The sequence below is a fragment of the Ochotona princeps genome, chromosome 15 (assembly GCF_030435755.1).
Source record: "Ochotona princeps isolate mOchPri1 chromosome 15, mOchPri1.hap1, whole genome shotgun sequence".
NCBI classification, from domain to species: domain Eukaryota; kingdom Metazoa; phylum Chordata; class Mammalia; order Lagomorpha; family Ochotonidae; genus Ochotona; species Ochotona princeps.
In genome coordinates, this window is record NC_080846.1 from 5,547,559 (window position 1) to 5,571,679 (window position 24,121).

General features: G+C 43.6%; 1 protein-coding gene across 1 annotated transcript in view; it reads left to right on the forward strand.

Moving 5' to 3' along the window:
• Positions 1-24,121, forward strand: part of ENTHD1 (ENTH domain containing 1) — a 128,237-nt gene that overhangs the window by 65,720 nt on the left and 38,396 nt on the right. Inside the window, exons 5-6 of the mRNA XM_058673448.1 lie at positions 14,780-14,840; positions 22,275-22,312. Of these exons, the coding sequence (XP_058529431.1) occupies positions 14,780-14,840; positions 22,275-22,312 (99 nt within the window). The remainder of the gene's footprint in view (positions 1-14,779; positions 14,841-22,274; positions 22,313-24,121) is intronic.

Consider the following 24,121-nt stretch of genomic DNA (forward strand, 5'->3'; position numbering starts at 1 on the left):
GAGATGCATACTACATTGTATCCTCAAATCTGGATATGTCAGTCTGCCCTTCACAGCTATTGTACATCCCCTCAAATGAAACCATAATGCAAAATCAACAATAGAAAGAAAAATAGAAATTTACAATGTCATGAAGTTGAATAAATGTTACTAGATATGACAGTCTCCATTACCCAGCCACTACACATCCCCTTAAATGAAAAGCCACAAAACAAAATCAACAAGAAGAAAAAAGAAATTAACAACACCATGAAGTCAAATAACATGTCACTAAATACCAACAGGAAGCTGAAGAAATGAAAATCAAGAACCTTCTTGCAGAAAATGATGCTACTGTATGATCTATGAGTCATCGAAGAACACAATCAGAAGAAAGTGTTTTGAAGAGATGAAAACATCAAAACCCATGCAATATAGTTTCTGCTGATTTTTGGTGGTGAAATGTGTCTCTTCTAGGCAACAAATAGATGGGTTTTGTTTTTTAATCCAGTCAACTAGTCTATGACGTTTAATTGAGCTTAAGCCATTTACATTCAGGGTTAATATGTATGGGTGATACTTTGGTCCTGTCATTTTAGCAATGGGTTGTTCATTGATTTAGTCTTCTGTTGTCATTTTACTGGGATATTCTTCACATTTGCCTTTGGTTTTGTTGGGTGCAATTCCTTTTCTCTGCCAAGAGAACATCTTTAAATATCCTTTGTAGGGCAGGTTTGGAAAAGGTATATTCTTTTACCTTTTCTCTACTGTGGAAGAATTTTATTTCATTTTCAAAGACAAAAGATGCTGAGCCAACAGTTTTTTGCTTTTAGAATCTGAAATATGTCACTCCACTCTCTTCTGGCCTGTAGAGTTTCCTGTGAGAGATCTTCTTGAGTTTAATTGGCATTCCTTTATATGTCAACTGATTTTTGTCATGTGCACATCTAAGGATTTTTTTCCTTATGTCAGATTGAAGAGAGCTTGATGATCATGTGTCATGGTGAAGACCGCTTTTGGTCAAGCCTGTTGGGAGTTCTATGCTCCTTCTAGATCTTATTTCTCAATTCTTTCTCTAGATGAGGGAAATTTTCCCTTATTATTTCATTGAATACATTTGTAAAACCAGCTTCTCTTTCTCTGCCTTCTGGGACTCCCATAACTCTTATATTAGGCCTCTTAATAGTGTGTTTCAATTCTTGAATACATTTTTTGGCCTGATCCAGCTCTGCTTCCAGCTTTTTGTTTGCTTCCCCCTGATGACAGGAAATATCTTCCAATTCTGAGATTCTTTCTTCTGCTTCCTTCATTCTATTTTGGAGACTCTCCACTATGCTTTTAATTTGCTTTACTTTCCATTTGTGTTCTTCATTTCTGATATATCAGCCTTGATTTGCTTTATTGCTGCTATTGCTTGTATAAGATATTCCTTAAATTCTTTGAACTCTTGTATGTGTTTCTCATTGTTGATTAGAAGCTTTAAAATGAGTTTTCTGAATTCTGTATCCCCCATTTTCTCGAAGTCTTTCTCAGTGAACTCTGAGGTTGGCATAGGCTTTTGCTCCTTTGCAGGGGAGTCTTCAGTAATATTCACTGTGCCTTTGCCTCTTCTTTTGCTCTTGGTCATTGCACTTCTGGTTAGCAAAGTCTTCTCCTTGGAGCAGGTTTTAAGCTGTGTCACCCACAGGTCTACAGTTTGATTTTACTTATTGAAGTTTGTACATGGCTCTTTGTTTGCAGTCACTTGTGCCACTCCCTCCAGCAAGTTCCAGGCCTGGGTTCTTATGTTAGATTTTCACCATGGTCTCTGTATCCCCAGCTCCTGGCTCACCAGTGTCCACCTCCTGTGATAGCATGCTGAGACTGCACGGTTGTCTGTACAATCTTTCTCCCACTTCCGGTTGGAGCAGGTTCCAGGATTAGGGAGACACCAGGTGTCGTACATAGCTAGGTTGTTGTTGGTGGTGATCTTGCAGGAACCTGTTGGGCGTTAGGTCTGGGTGCCACACAGACCTATTTTGAATTGTACGATGATACAGTCGGTATTATTTTCCTGTGGGACCAGTGCAATCCACGGAACTCAGTGAGTTCTCACAAGCTCAGCATATGAGCAGTTCACTGTTGTCCCCTGCAGTCCTAAAGCTTTTGCCACAGTGTACAAAAACTAGAGATCTTGATCTGCTGGCCATCAGGTCTGAGGGCTAACCAGACCCGTCTTGGGTGGAACCTGTAGAATGCCACGTTGATGCAGTTCACTGAGTCAGAAATGAGTTCACTCCTAGTTCAGCGCATGCTCAGTCCTTTCCCTTGCCTTTGCCTCTTAAGCAAAATGGCATCCAATTAGGCTTGAGGGGGCTGACTGGGCTGTGAAATCCACCCTGTTCTCACACTGCCCGTCTGGGATCTGCTGCTCTGTCTCTGTTCCTGGTCAAAGCAAACAGACCAGCAGGATGGACGGTTCTTTGTCTAGGTTCACTTTCCAAGCTCCCAGTGAAAGTCCCTTCCCACCTGGTTGCTGGTGGAGTTTCTGCTGCTGGTGGAATTCAGATCGCCACTTGCTGAATGCTGCTGGGGTATCAGTCACTGCAACACCACACTGTTGTGTCTGCTGCTTTCCTGTGTCCGTCAGTCTCCAGGTACCCCTCTGCTGTTGTTCTGTCCTTTCCTGTTTCCTGGAATGTGTCCTCTCTGCTTTATCCTGATTAAATGTTTCTCCCTCTGTTTAAATGTGTCCTTACCCTATTCCACCATCTTGATTCTCCCTGTTATACAGGATTTTAATCAAGTAAGGTCAAATTATCAGTTTTCCTTTATGATGTGTGCTTTCTAAGACATCTTAAGGTACTGACACAATAAAAATCTCGTAATCCTTCCAAGCGTTCTGGTCTTTATGTCTCCTAGAATTTTACAGCATAATGTGAACTAGAGGTTTGTTTTATTGGTTGCTTTGTGTTTGAATAAACACTATTTAATTGATTATGTCATCCATCTTCCTCATTTAAAGATTCTTATTGTGAGATAGTTAATACAAAGTTTAAATGATTACCTAGAAGTCTGGTGTGTGCTTCCGCCAGCCTTCTCTGGGGTTGGCAGCCTACACGGCTGCAGCACCATGTCAACACAGGAGCGACTGTTGGTGTTGGTGCTAACAAGACTATCAACCTGACTCAGTGTTCAGCTTCTCCTGTTGGTGTCAGGGCTTTTTCTTTTACTTTGCAGTGCAGTTGTGTGTCTGTGTGTGACTATGTGCCATTTTATCTCATGCATAGGTTTGTGAAACTGGCTTCCCATTTGTAAAATAGAATTGTCCCATCCCCTGCTCGCCAAGAAAGCCCTTCATGGTGCTGGAGCCTTATCCCCTGGCAATCACTGCTCTTGTTTTTTTGTGTGTTGTTTTTGTTTTTTTCCTCTTGTCCTCTGGCAAATACTGTTTCAACTGAACTTCCATCCTGTTCTACCCAGTGTGCGTGCTGGCGAGCAGCCATGGGATAGAGTTGGTCTGGCCTGGTGCTCGTCCTGGCTCTCTCACGGTTACCTGCACAGTCGTGCTGCCGTCCAGGGTGTCACGGGCAGGAAGGTAGAACCCAGCAGTGCTCCCCCAGAAGGTGCAGAGGTCCCAGCGTGTGGCTCAAGCAGTAAGACAAGCATACCTCCATCTTATCTGTAATACCTCTTTTTTATATCATCTTTGATTTCATATTACTTATGTTCTTCCTTACTTATTTTAATATATTAAACTTATTTTAAATTCCTCGTCCATTTTCTCTAATACCTATGCTGCTAATGAAATATGCTTTTGAAATTTTTGTTTTTCTTTTCAAGTAGATAGGTTTCCTCAAATGACTCATTACCCCAAGAAGTAACAGCTGCTCTGTCCACGATTGCTAAGCTTTAGTCTGTGTCTGCCTTGTTCGTTTAAGTGGCAGGAGGGGAAATGGGTGCCACAGTGGATGGCACTTGTTCCCTTCCCCCCACGTCCAGAGCTAATCTCTCACCCCTTTAGGATCAGTGCCTGTCACTTGGGGGGCTTATTCCTTTACCCTGGAAGAGGTAGTTTCAGAGGAAGATGGACCATGTTCCCGTCTGGAGAGTTAGATGAGCGGGGTTGAAGAGCCATCTTCCTAGGCCTGCCTGGCAAGCCCCCACTGGATTTTCTCATCCTGAGCCACTCGGGCTAAGATACTCCTGGGTATGGCTGGCTGAGGCAGCTTTCAAGGCAAAGAATAGAGAGGAATTCCAATAATTCCAACCTCATTTCACCTTAGCACTGTGAAGGCCTCCTGCCATGGTATAAGACCACTCCTTCAACTCAGAAGAGCACTTCCATCCCCCAGGGGGCTCCAAGTTCCTTCTCATTTTTGTGCCATCCTTTTGTGCTGCCTCCAGGGTTGGTCTGGAGGGAAGGGGGCCTCCAGCACCGGCACCTGCTCTGTTCTGGCTCAGTGCTCCCCAAGCTTCTGCGGCACTGTTCGCTCACTTCTGCGTGTCCGCACAGCAGCATTAGGCCTGGCGCAGTCCTGCCTGCTCGGAGGATGGAGGGAGTGAGTCGGCAGGTAACCTTTCTGCCCTTCTTCTTTCCAGTAATTGAAAATAAGCATTTTAGAAAACAAAGTTTACTTTCCAGTGAGTTTACTTCAGTCTCTCTGTTTTCATTTTGAAAATATTATTTATTCCTGTTTATACTTATTTGTACTTACTACATCTCTGCCAATTTTTGTTTGTTGTTTACATTTTCCTGTAAACTAACTTTATCCTTTCCATGCTGTTTTTGAAGACTAACCATTCTTTTTCTACAAAATTAATTGTATTTATTTGAATTGTAGATTGACAGAGAGGGGGAAACAGAGAGAAAAAGATATTTCGTGTGCTGATTTATTCCCAGATGGCTGCAGCAGCCAGGGCTAGGCCAGACTAAGCCATCTGGAAAACAGGAGCTGAAACATCATCCGAGTGGCAGGGGCCATCTCCCACTGCTTTCCCAGCACCTTAGCAGGGAGCTGGAACAGAATTAGAGCAGCAGAAACTTAAACCTGCATTGCAAGATGGGGTTCTGGTGTTACAGGCAGTTTCATGACTCACCGGCCCTTCAAACTGAAAAATTCCTAATTGCCTTTTAGACTTGTTTATAATTCTGATTTTGTAAGGAGTAATGTATGTTTTAGATTATTAGATTATAAATTCATCTTGGGTGACTTAATATCTCTCTCTCTCTCTCTCATGTGTGTGTTTGTCTCCTTACCCTTCTTGCTTGACAGCTTTTTATTTGCTTCCTCTGAAGATCTGTCCAAGTCCAGGACTTAACCTGGCAGCATGGGGCCAGATCTGATCCCTTGACCAGGGATGGAATGCTTTATCTGATAGTGAAGCAGTAGGATTCTTTTAGATTTACTTGTTATCAGCTCTTGGCCTTTTGGCTAAGATCAAGTGTAGATTTACTTGTTTTCATCCACTTAAAAAGCAGAGCGCGCGAAAGAGAGAGTAAGCCAGCATGCACCCACACCATGGCACTGAAATCTCCCATCTCCTGTTTCACTTCTCCAGCGGCTCCACCAGCCAGGACCGGCCAGGCTGAAAGCCAGGAGCCACAGACTCCACCTGTGCTGCCACATGGGTGGGAGGGTCCCAACCATTGGAGCCATTATCTGCCTGCTTCTTGGGTGCAGTAGCATCAGAAGAGGAATAGCAGGACTGTGACCAGCACTCCAGTGTGGATGCAGGCACCCTAAGTGAGGACTTAACTCACTGCACCACAGCACTCACATCTAACCTCCACAGAAGATTTCTGGGCTGCAATGCCAACAGGTTGTTTCAGCTTCCTTTATGAGCAGGGGATTCCAACGCCCAGGTGTGGGCTTAAGCAGTGAGCCCACGTTTAGCATGCCTGTCGTTGATGGGCACTTCTAGTGGTGTTTACTCCATGCTCCCAGGTCTTCTGCCTTTTTCTGAACCCAGGGCCCCAGAGTCCACTGCGTGAGCCTCCTTGGGATTACGTGTTTCTGTTCACGTCCTCATCCTTAAAGACAGAAGTTCATGTTGGTTTTGAGCATGACTGCATATTTCTAAGTTTCCCATTTGTGTTTTCTCTTGCATTGCCATGTATTTGGGGAGGTCAGGTACTGCTGAACTGCAGACATGCAGAGCCGTCTTAATTAAAAGTCTGTTCCACTGCGACTGTGCAGTTACCCATTCGCTTGTTCGTTGTGTGTATTGTGTGTCTCCCCCTAAAGGAAGGCACTATGAGAAATGTATTCATTGCTGGATCTTAAGATGACAAACTTTTGTTAGTGAAGAAATGAATGAACAGTAGACACTAGGTAGGTAAGTATTTTCCTCTGAAAGAGACTCGTTTGTTTCGTGCTCCCTGTCACAGTCCCAGTGAGGGGAGTTGGAGTTCTTGACCTTCTCTTCCTAACCCGTTTCTCACCATTTAGGCTTTTGGTCCAGCTGCTTTTCTGGTAGCTCAAAAAGGTGCATGAAATTGGAATGTCACTGCTCTTTCATTGCATAGCAGCTCACAGATTGAAATGATAAAGATTACTTGAAACAGTAAGGCATTCAGTCAAAATAATTTTTTTTAAATTTGAAATCCATGTATTTGTTGCTGATTGCTTCTGGGTAGAAAATAGACTGAATAGCCCTGTGTGCTTTGGAGCCAAAGACAGAAAATGACACATGGTTGTTTTCTACATCAGTCTTTAAATCCTGATTTGTAATGATTTTTCTTACTTTAGAGGAACTCACTTTGATTAATGTGTATTATCACTCACCATATTAATGAGAAAAAAAATGCACCACCCTTCCCTCAGGAGAAATTCACAAGCTGAGTTTCCCTTCTTCAAAGCATCACTATGTCATCAAAATGTCCCGTCATCCTATTGACAAGCATCTCCTCATACGACCATCAGGAGTTCCTGGTGGAATCCAGCGTGACCTCTACAGCAAGCTGCTCGTGGAGCAGGAAACAAGACCCGAACCAGCTGGACGTGCAAGCTGACTGCCATTGCTAAATGAACTGTGTAAGAAGTGCTGTGTCTACATGAAGACCCTTGTGTTCCTAATACCAAAAGAAAGAGCGATATTGTTGGTTGCTTAGGCAGAACAAGAGAAGCTGCAAAAATATCCTTTAAAAGTTTTAAATAGAAATATTTTTATTCTTTCCCCAAAATGAAAGAAAAACTACTTCACAGGCAGTAAATAAAATTTTAACAGAGCTTTCAGCAGCAGAATAGTGCTTGCCTAAATGATATTTTTTTTTAAATTAAGGAAAGCCTTGAAATTTGACAGGCATGGATCTGTTTTCTCTATTCATACTGTCTGGAATTTTCATTATTAAATTCTGTAGTTAATAAGGCAATTCTAGCTTTTTACCACCTCAGAAGACTGTCTTCTTTTCCTAGTTGAGGATATTGAACAATGAAGTCGTGATTTGGGGGGTTACAGTTGTTTCCATAGCAACAGATAGGATTGCTGTGAAGTGGCTGACATAAAATTAGTGCTGACGGAAACCTTCTGTCTAGTTTGAGTTACTGAATTGATGGTGATAGATAAAGAATATTTATTTCCTATTGGTTCCACTTATGTTTGCTAAAGGCAAAGTATATAGTTTTTATCCTTAGCTTTATTTACATTTATTTATATATTTGCAAAAGCTTGAGCTCATCAAAATTGTTATAGAAATGGAAGTTATTCTAATCATGCTAATCCATCATTTATCTCTCTGCTGCATCACTGCCTTATGCTTAGTTCTTTTCCATCCTCATGTTTGCACATGTATTATTATTTTTTAAATTAGAAAGTACTTGTTGAAAAACTTTGAATAGCACAAAAGGGTCAAGAGTAAGGTCAAAGTTACCCTTTATTCCTCTATACTCCTTAAATTCTTTGCACTAGAAGCATGTAGTCCAGAGTCTCTTAATGGACTGTGGGGGACGTATTTGATGTGCACATTATTCTTTTACCTGAATGCAGTAATTCAATATATGGTGCCTAGCATCCTGCTCTGAACAATGCAATGTATTATGGTTACCTTGCTGCCTAATAATTGTAATTGTTAAAGTACATTATTCCAGAACAGGCTTTCACTAAGCTACATATTGTGAACAGATTTCTATAATAGTACATGTGAGTGTGCTGTATTTTGAATGCACAAATTAATAATAATTAATTTAACCATTTCGTAATGGAAATCATTTGGAGATTTTTCATGTTTGTTTATTAAAAGCAGTGTTGCAGCAGCAGCCTTCGTCCTTCTATTTTCATGATGCTGACCTGAAAACAAATAATGCTAAAGGTTTTTACATATTGTCAGTTTTTGAAAATACTCCAAATTGAGGCTTGGTGTTATGGCATAGTGGGTTAAGCCACTGCCTATTTTGTGAGTCTCAGCTGCTCTACATCCGATCCACTTCCCTGCTAATGTGTCTGAGAAGGTGGTGGAAGATGGGTCTCTGCCACCCATGCTGAGGTTCAGATGAAGTTCTGGGTCCCTGACGTGGTCCAGTTGCAGCCATTGCAGCCATGTGGGGAGTGAACCAGCAGATGGAAGAGCGTGCTCTCTCTCTCTCTCCGTCCCTCTGCTTCTCAGTCTGCCTTTCAAATAAACAAATTTGTGAAAAGCACTGTAAATTTACCTTCGTAAAAGTTGCGCCAGTTTCTGTCACTAACTAAAGCTGAATGAATCTTGTCATTGCAAATGTGGAATGTTACCACATTTTTACATTTTATCAGCTGGAGTAGATAGTACTGAAAATTTCTCATGTATGTTTTTGGACATTTGCATTTCCTTTTACTGATTTTATGTTTTTGCATGGCTGTGAATTCTTACTTTTTCATATCAATTTAAAAGTTATCTATTAAATAATTAGCCCATTGTCTGGTTCTTGTCTGTTATTTTCAGTTTTCTTTTTGCCCTAAGAAGTCTTTAATGTTTATAAAATTAAAATCACCTTGCATTCTTAAAATCACGTGCATTCTCAGTACAATTTCTGGATTTTAAGCCATTCTCAAATCTTCTTTAAGACTATATAAGTTATCCTGTTTTTTTTTTTTTAAATAGGATTTTAGAGCCATTTTGGGTTCATAGAAAAATGAGCAAAGGCCCAGGAGTGTCCTGTCTGCCCTCCGTTCCCGTTTGCGTGCACAGCTCCCCCTGCCGTCAGCATCTTGGCCCTCTTGTGATGATCAGAAGCCTGCAGGGAGACACTGTAATCACCCCAAGTCCATGGTTTACATTAGCTTGGTTCTTGGTGTGTTCTTTCTCTGGGTTTTCAACAAATGTGTGGTGTTCTGTGTGCACCGTTGCTACACCATGCCAGTTCTGTCCATTGCCTTAAAAATCCTCTGTGTTCCACCTCGTACTCCCTCCCGGCAGCCGCGCACCCTCGTGCTGCTGTGTCGTGTTAGCTTTCCCAGAGTGCCGTTTATTTGGAGCCTTACAGTCTTTGGGATTGGCTTGTTCCACATATTAGTACATATTAGAGTTCCCCCGTATCTTTGTATGGCTTGATAGCTCATTTCTTCTGAATACTAAATAATATTCCACTATCCGGATCTATCCTGGCCTATCTAGTCACCTCCTGAAAGACAGCTTGGTTGCTTGTGAATTTTGACAGTTATAAATAGAACATACGTGTGCCAGGTTTTGTGAGGATGTGTATTCTCAGTTCATCTGAGTAAATACCAAGGAGTAAAATTGCTGGTTTGTAACAGTATATTTAATTTTCTAAGAAAGTAGCCCTGAATTTGTATGCTTTTTAAAAGTATATTTATGGGCCCGGCGGCGTGGTCTAGTGGCTAAAGTCCTCGCCTTGAAAGCCCCGGGATCCCATATGGGCGCCGGTTCTAATCCCGGCAGCTCCACTTCCCATCCAGCTCCCTGCTTGTGGCCTGGGAAAGCAGTTGAGGACGGCCCAATGCATTGGGACACTGCACCCGCATGGGAGACCCGGAAGAGGTTCCAGGTTCCCGGCATCGGATCGGCACAGCATCGGTCCGTTGCGGCTCACTTGGGGAGTGAATCATCGGACGGAAGATCTTCCTCTCTGCCTCTCCTCCTCTGTGTATATCTGGCTGTAATAAAATGAATAAATCTTTAAAAAAAAAAAAAAGTATATTTATTAGTTTTTTAAAGATTTATTTATTTGTATTGGAAAGTCATATATACAGAGAGGAGAGGCAGAGAGGAAGCTCTTCCATCCTATGGTTCACTCCTCAAGCGGCCGCAACGGCTGGAGCTGAGCTAATCTGAAGCCAGGAGTCAGGAGCTGCTTCCAGGTCTCCCACATGGGTGCAGGATCCCAAGGCTCTGAACTGTCCTTGGCTGCTTTCCCAGGCCACAAGCAGTGAGCTAGATGGAAAGTAGAGAAGCCAGGACACGAACTAACCCTCATATGGGATCCCAGGGTACAAGGTCAGGATTTAGCCACTAGGCTACAGCACCAGACCCTATGATTTATTTTTGAAAAGGAGAGGGAGAAAAAACAAGAGCTCTCCCATCTTGTAATTCACTCCTCAGGTGGCCACAGTGGCCAGGGCCGAGCCGTGCTGAAGCTGTCGTCCCCCACAGGGAGGGCAGGAGCCCAGCTGTTTGGGCCACCCTCCAGGGCCTTCCCGGGCACCGTAGCATGGGGTTGAATCAGGAGAGCTGCCAGAACCGAAAGCAGAATTCTGCTGTGGGATGCTGGCGTTGCAGCAGGCAGCTTAGCTTGCTGAGCCATGATGCTGGCTCCCACTTTAAATTTTAAGATATATTTAAATCTTAATTATAAGGAATGTATTTTTGCTAAATGAAGAGCATCAGAGAAATGCTTTCATATTTTTATAAATGATAGTCATTTATCTCAATATGATTTGTTGAATAATCCATTTTTTCCTTTGATTTGAAGTATGGCTTATATCATATAATAACTTTCCATTTATGTTAGTTCTATTCTTGGAGTTTCCATTGGTTTATATTAAATAACTCACAAAAAAAGATAAACCATAAAGTTAAGATTTAGGAAAAAAAAAATCACCCACAGTGGAACAGAGGGAGTAAAGTCGAGGGCGATGAAGTAATAATGCTGAATTTCATTGATTAGATTTCATGTTTAGGTTTGCCATTGGACCCTGCAAAGATTTTGGCATAATAACAGAACAAAAATCTTAGCCTGCGAAGTATTCTTAAACAAATGACTTTGTGTTTAGATGGTATTTTTGTCCTGTGATGTGGGTATTTTTGTTCTGAGATTATTGTATGACAAATGACCCCAATGCATCCCCGTGTGCTGCTTGTCATCTCTCCAGCATGAGAGGAGGAGCTGTGGGAATCTGATGGAGGACACGGCCACCTCGGGATTCCTAACTGGAGCTGTGCTAGTGTAAATTCATGAAGTCAGTCATTTCAGCAAGCTGATGAATATGCCGTAAAGTATTTAGTAAAACCCAGCACTCATTTATGATAAAAAAAAAAAAACCCTCAGCAAACTGGAGATTAGAAAATGAGCAAATGATACGCACAGTCATTTCATCAAGTACAGATGGCAAGTAACACAAGAAGATCACCAGCCTTGAGGAAGCTGTAACCAGGGTACACAGTGGAGGGGGGAAGGTGCTGAGCAGGATGCTCCTGTCTTGTGCCAGAGTGCCTGGGTTCAACTCTCGGCACTGGCTCCTGAGGCCAGCTTCCTCCCTACCAGGCCTGACCCAAGGGGCAGCAGGTCTGTCTCAAGTGGTTGGGTCTCTGCAACCTGTGGTGTGGGAAAGCTGGACTGAGTGCCCAGCTCCCGCTGCAGCCCTGGACCCAGCGCAGCTGTGTTGGGCATCTGGGGGGAGCAAGCCAGAGGGTGCATGCTCTCAGTCACTGCTTTTGTTTTGTTTCGTTCTGATACACAAATACTAAAGTGACTAAAATTTTAAATAAGTGGCCATCAAATGCTGGTGAGGATGTGGAGAGATTAGATCATTCCATATAACTGGGGAGAATATAAAATGTTACAACTATCTGAAAAATTGGGGTACTTTTTTGTAAAACTGAACATTTGTCTGTCATACAACCCAGCAGTTGTACTCCTAGGCATCCATCCCAGAACTATGAAAACTGACTTATAGCATACCAAAACTGTGCACAAACGTTCGGAGACTTATCTGTAGCAGTACAGGCATAGAAAGATCCAGATGTCTATCCAGGGCTTAACTGTAATGCATCCATATCATGGATACTGTTCAGCAGTCAGAGTGAAAGAACTATTGATACACACAATGGGGGTGAATCTTCAGGAATTATGTCAGGTAGAAAAAGTCAATGCTCAGAGGTTTTCACACTGTATCATTGCATTTATATAACATTTTAAAATGTCATTATAGAGGACCCAGCATGGTAGCCTAGTGGCTAAAGTCCTTGCCTTGCACATGCTGGGATCCCATATGGGTGCCATCTAATCCCAGCAGCACCACTTCCCATCCAGCTCCCTACTTGTGTCCTGGGAAAGCAGTCGAGGACAGCCCAAAGGTTTGGGATCCTGTACCTGCGTGGGAGACCTGGAAGAGGCTTCAGGCTCTGGGCTTCGAATTGGCTCAACTCCAGCTATTGCAGCCTCCTGGGGAGTGAATCAATGGATGGAAGATCTTCTCTCTGTCTCTCCTCCTCTCTGTATTTCTGACTTTCCAAAAAATAAAATAAATCTTTTTAGGAAGAAATGTCATTCTAGAATTACAGAACAGATTAGTAGTGGTCCAGGGGGAGGGGGAATTATAAATGAGCATCAGGAAGGATCCTTGTTGCTCTATCTGCTGTACTAATATCAGTATGGTGGGTATGGGCTGTCCTGTGGTTTTCTAAGATGACACATTTGGAGAAACCTGAGTAAAGACTATGTGGGATCTGTTATTTGTTGCAATCAAATATCAATCTAGATTCTCAATCAGATGCTGAATTCACTTTGGAAAAAAATTTTTTTTGCTAAATGCAATGTTTGATGAAGTTAAAACAAACCTATTCTATGAGCCAGCAATTCCACTACAATGTACTATCAAGTAATAATGAGCACATTTGTCCAAAAAAGATTTATACAGCATGTTCATAACAGATGGAGAATGGATGTTGTTCTTACAGTAGGATATTTCTCACCAAAAGGAAAGTGTGGGATGGGAAAGAGTGGGGAAGAGAAAACTCCTAGCATACAGCAAAACCCTAGTGCATCTCACAAATGCTATGCCAAGTAATAGGAGCCAGACACAAAACAATCTCTAGTATAATTGCCATGGAGTCCAAGAATAGGCAAAATTCATTGGTGAGCATAGAAGGCAGAAGTACCACAGGGGTTATGGAGGGTGAGGTGGCATCAACTAGAGAGAAATTTCAGAGATCTCTCTGGAGTAAGGGAAGAGTGGTTGTATAGCCATAGCCTTCTGATCAAAGTCACTGGGCAGCACATTTATAACATTTACTGTGCGTTAAATATATTTGGCGCAGAACTGGAAAAATATCCTTAATTCACAGGAAAAAGCAAGATATCTCAACCGTGCCCACTTCATTAGTTATATTTAAAACTTCTTTCAAATAAGCTATTTAAAAAACCTTATTTAGGGCATTTCTGAGAAATGGAAAATCAAGTTTTTGATAATTGGTTACATTAAGGAGTTATTATAAATTTTGTCATTGTGACGTGATTATTGTTTTAAAGAGTTTTTATCAGGGCCCACATGATAGCTCAAAAGCTAAATCCTCCTCTTGCAAGTGTCAGGATCCCATATGGGTGCCGGTTAATGTCTCAGCTGCTCCACTTTCCATCCAGCTCCCTGCTTGTGTCCTGGGAAAGCAGTGGAGGATGGCCCAAAGCCTTGGGATCCTGTACCTGCATGGGAGATCTGGAAGAAGCTCCTGGCTCCTGGCTTTGGATCAGCTCAGCTCCAACTGTTGCAGCCACTTGCGAAGTAAACCAGCGGATGGAAGATCTTTCTCTCCTCAGATATGGTCTGCAGGACCTGGCGTGGTAGTCTAGTGGCTGGAGTCCTCATTTTGCACATGCTGGGATCCCATATGGGTACCGGTTCATATCCTGCTATGAGCTGACAGTTGCTTGTTCTACATGATCACATGATCTATTTTAGCTGCTTTTGTCCTTATGATAAAACATTTAAATTTTAAAACATGAGCAAAAGACACACTGGTATTATTTTTTTAAGATTGTTTTTTATTGGAAAGGCACATTTGTAGAGAAAGAGACAGAGCGAAAGATCTTCCATCTGCTGGCCATCTCCCCAAATAGCCGCAATAGCCAGAGGTGAGCCAATCTGAAGCCAGGAGCCCAGAGCTTCTTCTGGGTCTCCCACGCAGGCACAGGGTCCCAAGGCTTTGGGCTGTCCCCGACTGCTTTCCCAGGCCACAAGCAGGGAGCTGGATGGGAAGTGAGGCCGCCGGGTAATGAATCAGTGCCCAAATGGGATCCTGGCACATGCAAGGCAGAGATTAAACCACTAGGCTATCACACTGGGCCCAGTGTTATTTTTTTCCACACTTTTTACTGAGGAAACAAACAGTTCACCTCCAAGACAATATGCTCCAGTTGTCGTAGGGAAAGAGAATGGCCTAAACAAACCATTGCTTGTCCATGGAGCATCTGTGGTGAGGAGCGGGAGATCCCCAAGCACGGAGAACCACGCACACTTCATGTACCCAAGGGTGTGAGCAGCTTGTGTCTGAGTGAGATAAATGTATTTATTATGAGCACGTACAACAGAAGGTATCTGCAGAAACTGCCCCATCCAATGAGATTGATTTTGTTTTTCCCACCTCTCATGCTCTGTCTCGTCTCTTTGTCAGGACCTGATGCTGTTTTACGAGGATGACCCCAAGCCTCTTGTGCCCGCAGTACCTGCTTCCAGTGCCTCTTCAGGTGCGTGCTTTGCAGGAGGAGCTGCAGAAGTTCGTCAGTTCCAGGACACAGGTAAACTGGTTATTCAGAAACGTGAAGCAGAAGTGCTAGTCAGGAACTGCCTCACACTGGTTTGCATTTTGTGGACTTCGAGCTCCAGGAGGCTTTTATTTCACTTTGATAATGAGGGATCAGACTAACATGGACTTATCTAACCCATATGTGGAATAATAAACAACAGCTAATACATAATACAGCATAATTCTATCATTGTTTTTTTCCCTATACTTTCCTTTTGCTTTTTTTGGTTATTGTGCTTAAAAAATTAGCTACAAACCTAAGTCTTTTACAAATTATTTTGACAGCAGAAAATTGATTTTAGTTCCTTTTCTAGTTTCTGATGAAGAGAATGTTATGACATCTTTCCAAAGCAGGCATTAAGTGAACACGTGAAAAAGGAAACAGCATGGCGTCTATTCTACAGATTGGTTAATCACGTTTTGAATCACTAACATCAGAGAAAGACACATTTTATAAATGGTACAAAGCCAGCCCCAAAGGAATTAACACAGTGAGATTCTAGCCGGACTCTGCTGTGGCTCTGGGTCCCTTAGGCTGGTTGGCTCATTGTCAAGCCACTCTGTCCCCTCTCTGTTCTCTGCTAACTCTGTCCCCTTCCTCTCTCTCTCTCTCTCTCTCTCTCTCTTAAATTTTTCTCAATCTTTCTTTCTTAAGATGTTTATTTGAAGGGTAGAGTTACAGAGAGGGGAGGGAGGGAGGAAGGGAAAGAGAGGAGGTAAGGAGGGAGAGGGAGAGAGAGAGAGAAAAGAGAATGTGTGTCTTTTGTCCTCTGGCTCATTTCCCAAAGGGTCACCATGGGCAGAGCTGGTCCAGGTTGAAACCAGGAGACCAGAGCTTCTTCCGGGTCTTTCACAAGGGTGCAGGAGCCCAAGCACTTGGACCGCCCCCACTGTTCTCCCAGGCACAGTAACAGGGAGCTGGATCGAAAGTGAAGCAAGTGGGGCTTGAACCATTGCCCGCTTGGGATGCCAGGATTGCAGGCTGAGGCTCTACTCGTTACACTAAAATGTTGGCCCCAAATTGTTCATTTTTAAGACATTTTTTCCCTTGATTTTCTCAGAAAGTAGAATGTGAGATCTGCCAAGATGACAATGAGATATTCTCATTGGTATTCCTCTCACTGTGTAGCTTTGCTTTTATATTCGTCCAAAGATCCTTTTCCTTATTACAGAGGTGGCTATTTGTAATTCAATATTTTCCCTCCTCTTGGACTATGCACTTCAAATTTTCTCCCTTATGTGGATATTCGGCATCTGTCATCTAAAAACTATAATGGATTAGTATAGATTTTTTTTTATAAGTCCGCATTTCTGGAACTTTTACTATGAAGCCAGTTGTGAGAATGATAAAGATATTTTAGAAGCGTTTCTTTGAGAGACCGTGTGTAAATGCATGAGCATGTGCCCAAACGGCTTCAAAGGCCAGGGCTACTCTGGGGCTGAAGCCAGGACCCAAACGCAAGCACTCCATCATCTGAACCGTCACCGCCATCTCCGAGGGTCTGCCTCAGCAGGAACTGGGTCAGGATTAGAGCTGGGTGTCCAACCCAGGCACTGTGACGGGACACACAGGTGTCTCAGCCTGCATGCTAACCATTAGGCCAAAAACCTGCCCCAGTGGTTACAATCCTTTTTTTTAAAAAGAAAGATTTCTTTATTTTCATTGGAAAGTCAGGTTTACAGAGAGGAGGAGAGACAGAGAGGAGGATCTTCTGTCTGTTGATTCACTCCCCAAGTGACCACAATAACCAGAGCTGAGCTGACTCAAAGCCAGGAGCCTTCTCTGGGTGTCACATGCAGGTGCAGGGTCCCAAAGTTTTGGGCCATCTCTTACTGCTTTCCCAGGCCACAAGCAGGGAGTTGAGTGGGAAATGGGGGCCGCCAGGACGCGAACCAGCACCCATATGGGATCCTAGCGCTTAGAAGGACTTTATCCACTAGGCTACCGTGCCGGACCCCCCCAGTGGTTAGTCTTTAGATGGTTTGCTTTGTATTATTGCAGTGCAGTTTTTACAAACAGATCCATTTCCAGAAATTAAAAAATACAAAATATTTCTTGTATTCTAACAGCCACCTAACTTTTTTTTTTTTAGACCAACTTTCCTTTTTTGGGTAGAGTTAGATTCATAGCAAAACTGATGGAAACGGCAGAGTTCCCATACTCCTCCTGTCCCTGCTGTCAGAATTCCACCACAGGATAGTACATTTGCTTTAGTCAATAGGCTGTTTTGCCCATTTTCACCCCAAGTCGTGGCTTACATTGGCGCTCACTCTGGGTGTCAGCCCGTCTGTGCAGTTGGACCAATGTTTGACACGTGTCCACCATTGGAGTATCACAGTGTAATTCCACTGCCTTAAACTCCTGTCCTCTGCCTGTTCGTCCTTCTTTCTCCCCAGCCCTTGGGAACCACTGAGCACTTCATTGCCTCCTTAGTTTTGTATTCTCTGAAATGCTGTGCGGTTGGAATCGTTGGGCATGTGGCCTTGTCACACTGAGTGTCTCACGTAGTAATTTGCACATAAGGTTCCTCCGTATCTTCCCATGGATCGGTAGCTCATTTCTGGTTAGTGCTGAACAAGACATACCATAATTTATTTTTTTAATTCATCTGGTGAAGGACATAATTTTAGCAGTTATGAATAGAGCTGTTATAAATATGTGTGGCAGGTTTCTGTGTGATCATAAGCTTTTCCTCTCACATTTTAATGCAAGTGAACTGGAGTGTAAATGTGCATCCGTGACAGCCTTGAGAGGAACAAGTCTTAGGAACACATAGGCTGCGGATGATGGCAGTATTTCACGTTGCTAGGACCTGTCTTAACCAAGAGTATTTCTCTACGTTTAACTCTCTTTTCTCCAAACTTCCCTTGACACTGGTCTTAGGGATATGTTGCTAAAATTCAGATCATAGCATCTGACTTTCTAGCTTAAAAACTTTGAGCAGTTTTGTACCACCAATGGGTTGTCTATTTTTTCTGCATTGACGTAGAGAACTTTCCATGGTCCGACCCCAGGCAGGCCTTCTGGCCTCGTCACCCCAGACTGCCAGCACTCAGAATGCTTTGTGACATCTCATTACTTAGGTGGTTTCTTCTCTTTAGATTTCCAGTTACTTTGGCTGTATAACGCATTGCCATCAAACTCTGTGGCATAAAATAACCATTTATTTTGTTCGTGGAGTCTCTGGGGCAGGAATTAGGACAGGGCACAGTGGGGATGGCTTGTCTGCCCCAGGATGTGTTTCTGAGCCTCAGCTGGGGAGCACAAAGCCTGAGACCAGGACTCATCTGAAGCTTGCTCACCACACGTCTGGCCATGGGTGCAGCCCCTTGGCTGGGGGCCTCAGTCCCCTCCCCATGTGGGCTGGTTGGGACTTCCCCACAGCGTGGGTGGCTGTGGTCCAAGGCTGAGCGTTCTGTGAAAACAGGGACCCAGCAGAAACTAAGTAATCCTGAAGTCATGCTGGGATCCTTCTACCACATTCTGTGGGTTAAGGCACTCTCCAAGTCCTGCCCTGGACCACGGAGGACACTCAGAACCCTGCCCCTCCATGGAGGAACGGCAGTGTCACACTGCAAGGAAAGCATATCGAACAGGATGGCTGGAACAGTTACCTTTGGAAAATACGATCTGCCAAATACTGTGCCAAATTATAAATACATGACAGAATCCTGTCATGGCCCAGTGAAAATAGCACCACTGCTGTCAGGATCTGTGTACGTGCTAAGCTCATTTCTCTTTCTACCATGTTCCCATAAATCCCTATTACAAACTTTCTAATTTGTATCATTTCACAAGCTTTATTTAAAATTTATGCAACTACAAGTAAATAATTCTTTTTTAAAAATTCAAGCAATATGGGCCCGGCGCTATAGCGTAGTGGTTAAGGTTCTTGCCTTGAACACCCCGGGATCCCATATGGGCGCCGGTTCTAATCCCGGCAGCTCCACTTCCCATCCAGCTCCCTGCTTGTGGCCTGGGAAAGCAGTCGAGGAAGGCCCAAAGCTTTGGGACCCTGCACCCACATGGGAGACCCAGAAGAAGTTCCTGGTTCATGGCTTCTGATCGGCACAGCACTGGCCGTTGCAGCCACTTGGGGAGTCAATCATCGGACGGAAGATCTTCCTCTCTGTCTCTCCTCCTGTCTGTATGTCTGACTTAGTAATAAAAATAAATAAATCTTTAAAAAAATTCAAGCAATATAGATAAAGCTGAAAGCTCCTTTTGACTCTCCCACACTCTTAACAGGTCTCCTTAGCATTTACTTACCAAATTAATAGTTACTTTCCAGACCTTCCTCTGTATAGTTACAAACATGTATCTTTAGAAGTGTATCAAATTGCTGTTTCTTTGTTTTATGACATTATTTTGTAGTTTTCTGAAACTTTTTAAAGTGTAAGAATGTGCCATGGCCGTGTGTCCTTCCATGTATGTCAGTATTTAGAAATCTGTCACCTGCCTGTGCAGGTGTGGAACTGCAGGGCCTGGATGCTCTTGAGGAGGGGCTCTCGAGTATTCGATGTGTTTCACAGGTAACGCTTCAGCAAGTAGCTGTGCATGTATCTAAGTGTTCCTTCATGTGGATCCTAGAAATGGGACCCTTGAGTCACAATGTGTGCCCAAGTGTCCCCGCCATTAGCAGCACCAGTTCACATTCTGGTTCACAGTGTGTAAAAGCATTCACTCCCCACCACATGTGTGCATACTTGGTGTGCGTTCCGCTGAGCCCAAGCCGCCTCCTTCCCTGGAGGGGGATCACTCAGATGTTATGCTCAGTGTTGCTTGCTTTTCTTTTTCATTTATAATAAAACTTTACTAATTTTATTCTGTGTGTTTATGCTCCAAACTGTGGTGTTCAATTTCTGTCGGTAGGCATTCCAAATCTGAACATGCATACACACATGTGTACATACTTTTTGTTTTAAAAGATGGGATTTCTTACCCTTTTTTGGAGATGGAGTTCCATAATTTTTCTATTTATTAATCTTATTTATGGGAGAAACAGGAAGGGAAAGGAACAGAGAGATGGAGAGGGCTCTCATCTCATTCCACAACAGCTAGGACCAGGTCAGGCCAAAGCCAGGATAGGAGCTCCAGCCAAGTCTCCCACTTCGGGATGGGGACCCAGCTCCCTGAGCCATCACCCTGCCTCCCGGCTGTGCATCCGCCAGAAGCTGGAGGCAGGGACCAGGCCGGAGCTTGAAGCTTAGCGCGCAGATGTGCTGGCTTTCACACGGGGCATCTTGACTACTGCACCAAATGCCCACCTCTGTTCTGTTCTTTTTTTAAAATTGTATTTTTGAGGCACAGAGAGAGAGATCTCTCATCTGTCCATTGGTTCCACAACAGCCAGAACCAGACCAGGATTCAATCCAGGCCCCCATGGGTGTTCCTGGCTCGGATCGCTGAATTCTGCTGCCTCCTGGGGTGCGTGTTAGCAGGAGGCTGAGGTTGGGGCTGAGCTGGCACTGGAGCCCAGGCTGTGCATCCCAAGAAACCTCTTCACGAGGCCAAATGCCAGCTTCCCTGTTCCCCTTTCAAATAAAGTAGGCATTTATCGTTTACATTTTTTCTGTGACTTGATAGGGATTCTGAATACATTATTCTGAATTTCTTATGGTAAATTCTGTCCAGTCCACTGATTTATCCCATCAACAGATGGTTCCATTTCCATGTTATGGTTTTGGTAACTTTAGCCCAAGGCAAAAATAAAGTAGGAAAGTTATTCCTGTGCGGTACCCTCAGTTCTCCTTTCCTCCCTTGCCTTTGCCCTCCTTAGGCAAGCCAGCGGCTGCAGCGTGGGGAGCCTCCCTCCCACAGAGCGCAGCGCACAGCTCGTTGCTCCGTGCTGAGCCCGGCCTTGCCTGCTGCAGCTGTCAAGGAGCCTCTGGGGAATGGTGTGCTCACAGGGCCCTGCTCTTCTGGATGCTGTTCCCGTGTGTGTGTGTGTTCTCTAAACAGTACGCTGGCTCGTTTCCTGGGCGCTGGGCGTCATGTAACTGCTGTTGTTCTGAACCTGCTCCTCTGTGACTTTCTTTTGTCACTCAGTGTTACGTTCTTGAGATTCATCGTGTATGTGGTTGTCGTATCTTTTTCACTGCTATGCAGTACAAAGATGCTTCAGAAATTTTGTGGAAATAGAATTAAAAGAGAAGTTTATTTTGAAACAAATTTTTCTTTTTAATTCCATGCGTCAGAGAGGTCTTCAAAAATTCATGAAAATATGTATTGTGAAAAATCCCTACAGCATGAATTTCAAGTCCTTTGCACCAACAGAAAGTTACACTTTGATTCATGTGCACTGACTGCACAGTTTCCTCATCATTGCTGTAGGAATGTATTTAGTCTGTAGAGGCAGCACTGTCATCAGCAGTGTGTGTCAAGATCTTTTAAACTTATTTATATAAAGTAACAAACTCCACTTATTTCCCAATACACATTCAGGAGCAGGTGACAGCACGTGACCCTGAGATTTTTTTAGAATGTGAACAGTGATGTCTATGACCTTGTGTACTCAACATGACTCCTGGTTCCCTTGGAAAATAACTTATCTAGGGTGTATACTCACATGTTCGGAAATAAAGTTGCTGTGTGGTCAGTAATGAGACTTTAATTTTACTAGTTAATTTTTTTCAGAGTTTTAATTGTTGTTACTAACTCTTACTGCTCATGTTAAAAACTTGCCAGTATCGGGCCCGGCACCGTGGCCTAGCGGCTGAGGTCCTCGCCTTGAAAGCCCCGGGATCCCATATGGGCGCTGGTTCTAATCCCGGCAGCTCCACTTCCCATCCAGCTCCCTGCTTGTGGCCTGGGAAAGCAGGAGAGGACGGCCCAAGGCTTTGGGACCCTGCACCCGCGTGGGAGACCCGGAAGAGGTTCCTGGTCCCGGCATCGGATTGGCGCGTACCGGCCGTTGTGGCTCACTTGGGGAGTGAAACATCGGATGGAAGATCTTCCTCTCTGTCTCTCCTCCTCTCTGTATATCCGGCTTTCCAATAATAATAAAATCTTTAAAAAAAAAAAAAACTTGCCAGTATGTTAGCTGTTAGGTCTCATTTGCTATAGTATGCATTTCTCATCATATAATTTAATTTGTTTTCATGTGTTGAAACATCTTGTAGATATGTTTACTCATCCGTAAAGTATCTGTCACTCTCTTTTGGCCATTTTTCTATTTGCATGTTTATCTTTTTCTCTTAAAATTTTTCATTTATTTTGGGCCCGGCGCTATAGCATAGCGATTAAAGTCCTTTTCTTGAATGCGCCAGAATCCCATATGGGCACTGATTTTAATCCTGGCGGCTCCACTTCCCATCCAACTCCCTGCCGTGGCCTGGGCAAGCAGTTGAGGATGGCCCAAAGCTTTGGGACCCTGCACCTGCGTGGGAAACCTGGAGGAAGCTCCTGGCTCCTGACTTCCGTGAGGCTCAGCTTCAAACATTGCACCCGCTTGGGGAGTGAATCATCAGACGGAAGATCTTCCTCTCTGTCTCTACTCCTCTCTGTATATCTGTCTTTCCAATAAAAATAAATCTTTAAATTTTTTAAAATTTATTTTTAAGGCAGAGAGCCATAGCAAGTGAGGAGAGTGTACGTGTACCGCCTCCTAGGATGGGCATCAGCAGGAAGCTGGGCTCGGAAGCACTCTGCTGAGTGACACAGGTGTCTCCCCTGGCGTCTTAACCGGCCCAACCTCCAAGCTAAACACCCCTCCCTTAATCTAGGTTACATTTTACTATTATTATTATTTTAGTGCAAAGAGATAGATCTCCCCATGTGCTGGTTCACTGCCCGAATGCCCACGCAGCTACAGCTGGTCCACCATGAACCGAGGAGCCCTGGACTCAGTCCCCATCCCCACCATGGGTAACAGGATCCAAATCCTGAGCCATTGTCACCTGCTGCCTTCCAGGGTGGCGTGTCAGCAGAAGGCTGCGTTTGGAATCACACTTAGAACCCAAAGCCAGGTACTCCACTGGGACGAAGGCATCTTCAAGTGATGTCTTAACTGCTACATCCAACCTCTGTCTTGTCTTCATTGGTTTCTAGGCATTCTTTATTCCAGAGGCTAAGCGTTGCATCTCATAAATGTTTTTCCAGTTCATGACTTGCTCTTTCACTTCATATGGAGTCTTCGAATAACAGAAGTTCTGAATCTTAATGAGGTAGAATTTTATTCTTTACGGTCTGTACTCATTGCATCTTTTCAAAATTCTTCTTGTGCTGAGACCATGAAGATAATTTAAATAGAGTGCAATGTTTATAATGTGCAAAGACCGAGAGTACCAGATTTTTTTAAAAACATTTATTTATTTTTGTTTGAAAGACAGATTCACAGGGAGAAGGAGACTAAGAGAGGAAAAGATCTTCCATCTGCTCGTTCATTCCTTCAGTGACCGCAGTGGCCAGAGCTGAGCCGATCCAAAGCCACAAGCCAGGGGTGTCTTCTGGCTCTCCCACGTGGCTACAGGGTCACACGTCCTTGAGCCGTCCTTCACTGCCTTCTCAGGCTGTAAGCAGGGAGCAGATGGGAAGTGGAACAGTCAGGACACAAACCATGCCCACGTGGGATGCTTGGAGGTGGAGGATTAGCCTGTTGAGTCATGGTGCCAGCCTCCAAATGTTTATGCTTTTACTTTCAATAATTAAGTCTTTAATACAGAATTGACCCTGGAGTATGAAGCAGGAATCCCATTTTACTTCCTCGTGGATAGTCCACAGCCTTAGCTGGCTTCTCCCCAGTGAACTGCAGTGTCTCTTGTTCCTAAGGCAGGTGTACGCACCTGTGTAGCTGTTTCTGGTATTTTTGTTCTGTCCTGTCAGTTTCATGACTACTCCTACAAAGCCATTTAACCACTGTGCTTTTGTGATCATTCTGATGGCTTCTGCTTTGATCAGGAGAGTTTGGGCTCCTTTGGACCCTTTGCTTTGCCACATGAATGCTTGTCAAGTTCCTTGAAAAAAGCTTATTGGGGTTTCAACTACCATTACATTGAAACTTTAAATCGATTTGGAAAAAAAAAACTTTTTATAATGTCAAATCATTCTGTCCATTTAATTTTTAATGTGTGATATTTTATGCATTTTTGTTATGAAGAGATATTTTACATCTTTTGCTAAATTTAGTCCTTGGTATCTGAGAAACAAAAGATCCCTCACTTAGGAAAATTCACTTGACTGGGCTTTTTTACTTTCCCATGGTGAGAAAC